The 8,434-nt window shown below is 39.2% G+C and overlaps 1 protein-coding gene across 1 annotated transcript; it reads right to left on the bottom strand.

Annotated features, from left to right (window-relative positions):
- Positions 1-4,696: 4,696 nt before the first annotated feature.
- LOC145159959 (uncharacterized) lies at positions 4,697-5,387 on the bottom strand. Its single transcript, XM_079079013.1, has one exon. The coding sequence runs from the start codon at positions 5,280-5,282 to the stop codon at positions 4,890-4,892; it is 393 nt and encodes a 130-aa protein (XP_078935139.1). The 5' UTR covers positions 5,283-5,387; the 3' UTR covers positions 4,697-4,889.
- Between the last annotated feature and the right edge of the window lie 3,047 nt (positions 5,388-8,434).

The following is an 8,434-nucleotide window of genomic DNA, read 5'->3' as shown; positions in this document are numbered from 1 at the left end:
TTCCTACAATAATAGCTACCACGCCAGCATCGACCGTCCTCCCTTCGAGATGCTATATGGGAGGAAGTGCAGAACCCCAATATGCTGGGGTGAGGTGGGACAGAGGGTCATGGGGAGTACCAAAGTGGTACTTAAGACGACAGAGAGGATCCAACAGGTCCAGAGTAGACTCCAGACGGCCCAGAGTCGGAAGAAGAGCTACGTCGATAGACGTCGATCAGACCTGGAGTTTCAGGTAGGAGACATGGTCCTCCTGAAGGTGTCACCTTGGAAAGGTGTCACCCGGTCCAGGAAGTGGGGAAAGTTGGGCCCCAGATACATCGGATCGTTCAAGGTTATAGCCCGGATGGGCAAGGTTGCATATCGACTGGATCTGCCAGCCGAGCTTAGTCAGATCCACAACACCTTTCATGTCTCCTAGCTGCGGAAGTGCTTGGTGGATGACTCCGCAGTGGTGCCCCTAGAGGATATTCAGGTGGATGACAGTCTGAACTACATCGAGCGATCGGTAGCTATCCTCGACAGGAAGACGAAGGATCTGAGGAACAAGAGGGTAGAGTTAGTGAAGGTGCAATGGCAACACCGCAAGGGCTCAGAATGGACTTGGGAGCCGGAGGATGAGATAAGGGAGCACTACCCAGAGCTATTTCCAGACGCATCAGACTTCGAGGATGAAGTCTAAAATAAGTGGGGGAGATTTGTAGAGTCCGGTTCCGGGTATGTATTTTAAATCAATTTATTCATTTTTGTACATGAACTCGACGAGTTGGAGGCCCAAACTCATCGAGTAGGAATGGAATTTGGACGCAAGATTTAAATCCTACTCGTCGAGTCGAGAGCCTCAACGCGATGAGTAGGGATGCCAGAATAAAACCCTAATTTTCAGGGTTTAGTACCCTATTTAAACACCTTAACCTCCAATGGATGGCCTCACTTACAGCCTCCATCGTCCCAAACCCTAGCCAAGAAACCCTAATCCACTTTTGGAGAGAGTTTTGAGCCATTTTGTGCATTCTTTGTGATTTTGAAGCTTGTGAAAGAAGGAGAAGCTTGGGGATTCAAGAGGAAGCTAGTAGATCCAGAGTTTGAGCTGCATTTCTGACTTATTTGAGGTATAAAGTTGATACCTTGGCTTTCTATTACTTAGATCTTCCTTCAGGGTAGTATGTTGTCACTTTTGGGTCATATTGAAGTAACACGTGTTAGATGTCTAACTCTCAAAACATAAGAGGAACAAATCCCATATTGACTACATAGGTTTCTCCTATAGTTCACACCATACCTGTTAATGGCCTTTATAACTGATGGTTAAATAACAACATTTAACCATGTCAAAGTATAGTTTTCCCTATAATCGAGTCCCAAATATGTATCTCAGGTATTAAACCCGGTTTACCCGGACCTGAAGGACCCGAAACCCAGATAAAGTCATTCTTTAAATACGAACCTGGTTGGTTCTACATATTCTGGTTCTAACGGTTCCGAATCGATTTTTGGTTTTAAATCTCATCCCTATCTCGGTTATCTTCTCCGGCCACATCAAATCTGGAATCGTGTTCCTTGAAGGAACCAAACACAAAAATCTGAACACAAATTCACAAAACACGCCCAACTGCATGTTCTTGGTGTGTGTATGTGTGAAAATTCGAATCTTGAAGAGGAACAAAAACTTTCTTTTAATAATCGTTTAAGAATCTAGAACACCTACAAAAATAAGCTCAAAGACGAAATTGAAAACCACAAATCGAGGTTGGGTTCCAAAAATTATTTAGGTTACGTTCAAGAAATTAAAGAAACCTGAAATCGTTCAGGTTGCGTTCCTAGAAACGAACACAGATGAAGATGAAATTGTTTGTAGTTGTGTTCCTAAAATCGAAGTTGATGAAGATGATGTTGAACACATGAAAACCCTAAGGTTTTTTGAGTTCGATTTCCTCCTTCGGATTTCGATTTTAATTCCAAATCTCGCTTCGAATTTCGATTTCAATTCAGATCTAGCATGGTTGTATGAAAACCCTAAGTTAAACATGAACACACAAAAACCCTAGCTTCAAAACTCGATTTATTCTAGTAAAAGATGGCAGATTTAGAGTTCTTGGTTACATGAACTCAAGAACTTGTTTTTGTTTTTGATTTTTTAGCATTTAAACCAAATTTCCTAACAAGATGCTCAAACAACTCCATTTTAGAAACTCAATAACTCAAAAATGCAATTCCAGATCTGTTGTGGTTGGAGGAGATGACCGGAGATGTCGCCGGACTTAAGGAACATCGAAAATGTCGTCGGAGGTAAAACTGAAACCCCTCAAAACAGGTTGAACTTAAACAAAATACAAGTTTAAGGGTTAAATGTGCACCAAAAAAAGTTAAGTGCCAAATATGTACAAAGTGTATAGCAAGTTGCTTACTTTCAAGTCATTATCCCGACAAATTACAAGCAAACTAGCATCTCAAACCTTATTTCTCACTCGTTTTATTTTTTGTTTCATTTCAACTATTTTCCATGCTCTTATGCTCTTATGTTCTTAATCCTCTATACCGTCAAATGGTTTCTAGCTCAGTTGTATCAGATATTGTCTTCCCTCATTGAGATAGATAGTTCAACTCTTATCCAAAACATCAACGAAATTAGAAGTAGATTAGATTTGTCTCTCTAAATTAAAAAAAAAAAAAAAAAAAAAAAAAAAAAAAAAAAAAAAAACTTAATCCTCTGTACCATGAGCAACAACAATCCATCTTTCTATCTCCTCATCATCTTCATCTCTCCTATAAATTTCCACCTTCCTATGTCATAGATTTCATGACCAACTTACTTATGTACCTTTAAAATAATTTATGGTGTTTCCAATGCTCATTGTGTGCTTGAGACATGTTCTTGTAACTGTTTTTGATGTTTTTGAAGATGAAATGCATTGGACTTCAGTGTTAGCATTGTCATTTAATTCCACTCCCGCCCCCACGGGAGTACGAGACAGAAATACTCACTCCCGCCCCCGGTCCCAAAAATAAAACGATGTTTAATCCCACTCCCGCCACCACCCGCGTCCCCGAATTTTTTAAAAATTAATCTCGTAAGGAATCAGGGTTTCTGACATCCCTATCAATGATTGTCGTCTTATGTCATTGCGTCAGTCGATCTTTTTACTGTATTTAATTATTTTATTAATATTAAATTATTTTGGTAGTATTTTAATTTTAATTGTTTAGCTTGAGTTTTTTCATTTGATTGGAATTCATGGATAATTTAGGGGGTGTTTGGATAAATAGTTTTTAGCTTATTAGCTTATTGCTTATTTGCTTAATGCTGTGGGAATAAGCATCTGTTTAAAATGTGTTTGGATTAGCTTATTGCGGTGGAAATAAGCATTTTAAGCGTTTGGCAAACAAAACAGCTTATATGAGTAAAATGACCAATAAGCAATAAGCATTCCCCCCCCCCCCCCCCTGCTTATTAAAATCAACTTATGTGGCTTATTCCTACCGCAATAAGCTGATTTTTAACGACTCCTATCCAAACACTTAAATTTGCTTATTGCGGTGGGATTAAGCAATAAGCAATAAGCAGCCTATTTTTTCCCTATCTAAACACCCCTTAATACTCCTTTATTGTTTAGCCTTTTAAATTTGATTATAGAATTACTTTGAAAAGTCAAAATAGCGTTGCTCCATGTTAAATATTAGAACTTCATATAATGTGGTGCCTACCTATCTTCTCTTGCACCGGTCATTAATAAGTAGGCAATGGCCATCCATATGACTATCGTTCTCATAGTCTCCTCTTTCATAATCTCCATCGATGGTTATACAATACCATTTATAGCAACGTACTTTCAATAGATTTGACCCGAAAACCCAAAAAATCATGAATCCATAAACCACGGATTTAAAACCTAAAACCCATAAATCGAAAAACTGAAAAGCCAACACATGCTCATCCCTAAAAAAATATGATGTCATTCTTTTTATTTATAACTATTGCAAGTTAATTTCTATTAAATTGTAAAAAAATGATACAAATAAGGATTAATCACAATAGTGACCAAAATGGGATAGTCTATATCATTGAAAGATCAAATTTCTAGGAAATATCACGGAATTAATAACCACTCATTTTGCAAATAAATGATTCTATGAATGGTTCACACTACAAAACCTTATAGTTGGTTAAAAAATTTGTCAACTTATTTTAAAAAATTTAAACTGTTTATACTGAAATGTCATATTTCATAAATTAAATTACATTTTGAGTCTTTGTGGACTTGTGGTAATCTATATGTACTTAATAATCATTGTAATAGAGATCAAGAAAGCATTGCAAAAACAAAGCCACAAAGGGGGTATATCCCTTGATCCAAGAATCGTTCGATTTTGCTTAGGCATTTAACTCACAACATTGTCAAAAGATGCACAAAACTAATTCAAATTGTATCACTTGCAGCTCAATTGATTCGAATCCAACTTTGAACCCTAAGATCTCCATAGTTAAGACTAAAAGATGAATGACTTTCAAGCATCATGTTCATAATACTGGCGTTTTCATGATTTGGGAACCTAATTTGGAGATAAATTGGGGGAAATCGCCATATTTGTTGAAAACTCACAGATCTTAACCTTCAACACTTGGATCATAAACAAGTAATTGATCGGGGAAAGAAAATCATTCAATTTTGGTCCAAACAGAAAACATATCGGCATATAACGAAGGATAACTCAATTTATATCTCCATAGCAAGTCAAATCGGTATCAATTACACTAAAACGGTAGTAATAGAATTCATCAAGCCTCAAATTCGAATGATAGGTACTCATATAACTTAAATAACAAAAGCGAATCAAATCCAGAGAGAACTTATCTAAATCCCCCAATAAAAGGGTTACAGATCGACAACTTACTCCTTGTTCTTCAACTTCTCAATTCGCTGATGGAGCTGGTCAACACGAACAACAAGCTTCGTGACAGAGTACAAGATCCAATAGAAGACGAGTGCAGCAGCGATAAGTAAAGCGTTGCGCTGGCTCTTCATGATCGATTTCTGGTGGCGGAGGTGCTCCGATGGTGAGCAGTTCTGAGATTCGCAGCTAGGCATCGTTTCGTACTTCCAGTAGATGTCCGCTAGCAAAAAGAGGCAAAAGGGTACGACGGAAAGGAAGGGTTTGAGGAGGCTGGTTGTAACGGCGATAAGACCTTTCCTGAGTGCGTCGAGGCCGGGGAGAGTTAGGAGGATGATCATCACGGCTTCAGCTGCGGCGGCGTAGCCTAGAACCACCCATTCCAAAGCCATTTTGATGGATTATGGAGGAATCGGATGAGTTGGGGGGATTTTGAAGGAGCAGGTAGATTAGCAACCAAGCAAAGAAGCGATCTTCGATGGCGGAAAAGTATATGTGCTCATGGTCATAGCTACCACCACGCGCTTTCAACTGATGACGTCAGAATTAATGATAATAATACATTTTGCTTTTTATGAAAAACATGAATTTCACTTTGGTGAATTTCAACTCTTTAATGTTTAAATGTTTTCTCGTTAGAAGTCTAAAATATTTTGAATAAAAAGAAAAAAATAAAAAGATATAGTCTTTTATGGAAATAACCCTTTTTGATAATTGACGAAGACAAATAATATCCGTCCATTTTAGACATGAATGTTATATAAAGGATCAATTTTAAGTTCATTCTCAAATTAATGTTATTTCTCTTCTCATATTTTCTCTTTCTTCAATTCTTTTTTGATTTAAAGAGAATTACTAATCTAATCATTTTTCCTAATTATCTATCTAAAAATAGCAAAAAAAAAAGACTTTAACCAAAAATAGCCCCCAAAAGAGTAAAGGCTAGCGTTGACTACGATATAGAGAGAGAGAGAGAGAGAGAGAGAGAGACAAGTTGCGATATATATATATATATATATATATATATATATATATATATATATAGAGATAGAGAGAGAGAGAGAGAGAGAGAGAGAAAGAGAAAGAGAGGGATCAACGGCCATTTTGTCATCCGCATTTAACTTTTGGACAGTTCAACAGGAGTGCTTGGGAATTGCATTTCAGCATGTTGTCTCTTTGAAGGATGTTGATTGCATACTTTTTATGAGAAAAGGAAATCCCGCGTATGTCACGAGTCGCATAAATCCTAAGAAATAGTTCAGTGGCTGTTAAAGACTTGTAGAAGAGTCTGTCACTTACACAATCACTTACACACCCTGTGTAACACCCCGACTCTCAGGTATAAACTTTCAGTATTATATTTCCAATTTTTAAAGTCGGCTCGACGAGTTGGATGCCCTGACTCGTCGAGTAGGCACGGTTCTGGTCGCGGGTTTTAAGTGACCAACTCGGCGAGTCGGAGGACATACTCGACAAGTTGGACTGAGGGATGAAACCCTAATTTTCGAGGTGTTGCACCCTATTTAAAGGATCCTTTGCCCCCTTAGCCTCCCCTTACAGCCCCTTGTGAGACCAGAAACCCTAATTTGTGTGTGCACTCCATTCTTGTGTGATTTTCAAGCTTGGAAGGTGATTTGCAAGAAGAAGGCTTGAAGTATAGGAGGAGTGGTGCAAGAGGAGCTAGTGGAACTGACCCATCTGCTTATTGACATCAGTTTGGAGGTAACAAGTCGTTACCTTGACCTTCCCTCTTTTTAGATCTCTTTATGTTTAAGATTAGGGCTTTCCTAGCATGTATATTAGCCATTTTTGGGTATGGGCTAGAGTCTGAAGTTGCAACTTCAAATCTGAGCTTATTTTGGTCTCTATAGCTATAAAGTCTCCAGCTTTAGCAAGTATGAATCTCCCCTTTTGAGTTAAACCCCATTATAAGCTTGGATTTGATATTCTAAGCCTTTAGAGCCTTGTAGGCACGTAAAGTTTTCAACTTTACGTGATAAACATGCCTTAGGAAGCTAGATCTATAATTTGGAGCTTTGGGGCGGCTTAAATTTGTCTGAATGAGTAATGGACTGAAGGGACTCGGCGAGTTGCATGGTCAACTCGACGAGTCGGATGAAGATTGCCTGAGAATGGTTTCTGCATGGACTCAGCGAGTCATTGGGACGACTCGACGAGTCAGTTAGGGTTTCCCCGACTTCTGAGCATGCATAGACTCGACGAGTTGGTCGGAAACTCGGCGAGTCAGTGAAGGTTTTATGACCTTCTGAACCCTTAAAGAACTCGACGAGTTGCTAGCTGCACTCGACGAGTTGGGTCAACATGGACTGTTGACTTTGACCGTTGACTTTGACTTGGACCAAAGGTTGACCGGTTTGACCTATGGGGGTATTTTGGTAATTTGGGAATTTATGGAAGCGAGTCATCGGTGGATGTAGGTATTGGATTTGGAGCTGCTCTTGGTTGAGTTGACTTTATCGATTCGAGCTACTTGAGAGGCGAGTTCTCCTCACCATATCAACAGGGTCTACGACACCAATGCCGACCCTTTATGATTTTCATCCTGGTTTTAGGATGGTTGCTATGTGATTGATCTGTTAGATTTCATCCTGGTTTTAGGATGGCTGCTATGCTAGTAATCTATTAGATTGATATCCTGGTTATAGGATGGTTGCTATGTTAGAGATCGGGTAGATCGACATCCTAGTTTTAGGATGGTTGCTATGTTGATGATCTGTTAGATTTCATCCTGGTTTTAGGATGGTTGTTATGTTAGATATCGGTTAGATCTGGATGACTATCTGTTATTGCATGCTAGCGTATGATATTAGGTGCACATGTTTGTTGGGGTTGGGATTTGGTTGAGGCATGTCCTGCTTTGTGCTGTAGGCCAAGACACCCAGGGCGGATCGGATAGACTGCAGACCCGGTTAGGGCATACTAGTCAGGCTGAAGGCCCGGCGAGCGGTCCGGATAGGGTGAAGGCCCCGAGAGGGCGGTCCAGACGTGTCGATGGCTCGGAGAACGGTCCAGATAGACTGATGGCCTGCGAGGCGGTCCAGTCAGACTGATGGCTCATTATGCATGTTGTTTACTGTGTTTGTTATATGATATGGTTATATCTGTATGGCGTTGGTATTTTGGGGGTAACTCACTAAGCCTTCGAGCTTTCATTTATCGATTATTGTTTCAGGTACTTCTGATGATCGCAGGAAGGCAAAGGAGTGATCGTACCGCTCCTCAAACTTTATGATTTTTATGATTTGATTCTGGGATACTCTTACAATATACTATTTTGAAAACAAGTTTGGTAATAATCATGGGTTTTGAAATGTTTTAAAAAGTTTAAATTTAGCATGATTTTTATGGGTGTTACAGGTTGGTATTAGAGCCTTGGTTTGAGTGAATTGGAGGAAACACTCGCGTGTCTCCAGTCTCAAACTGAGGACAAGATTTTAAAATGATTTTCTTAAAATGTTTTCAAAATAATAAAGGAGGATGCAAGTGTACGATCAGCCGGAGCTCGCGGATAGACCCCAAAATA

Source organism: Lactuca virosa, chromosome 2, assembly GCF_052849685.1.
Source record: "Lactuca virosa cultivar CGN04683 chromosome 2, Lactuca_virosa_CGN04683_v6, whole genome shotgun sequence".
Lineage (NCBI taxonomy): Eukaryota > Viridiplantae > Streptophyta > Magnoliopsida > Asterales > Asteraceae > Lactuca > Lactuca virosa.
This window is presented reverse-complemented; position numbering and strand designations above follow the sequence as displayed.

Excerpts from the sequence above, each read along its gene's own strand:
- LOC145159959 (XM_079079013.1), bottom strand. The coding sequence starts at position 5,282 with ATGGCTTTGGAATGGGTGGTTCTAGGCTACGCCGCCGCAGCTGAAGCC.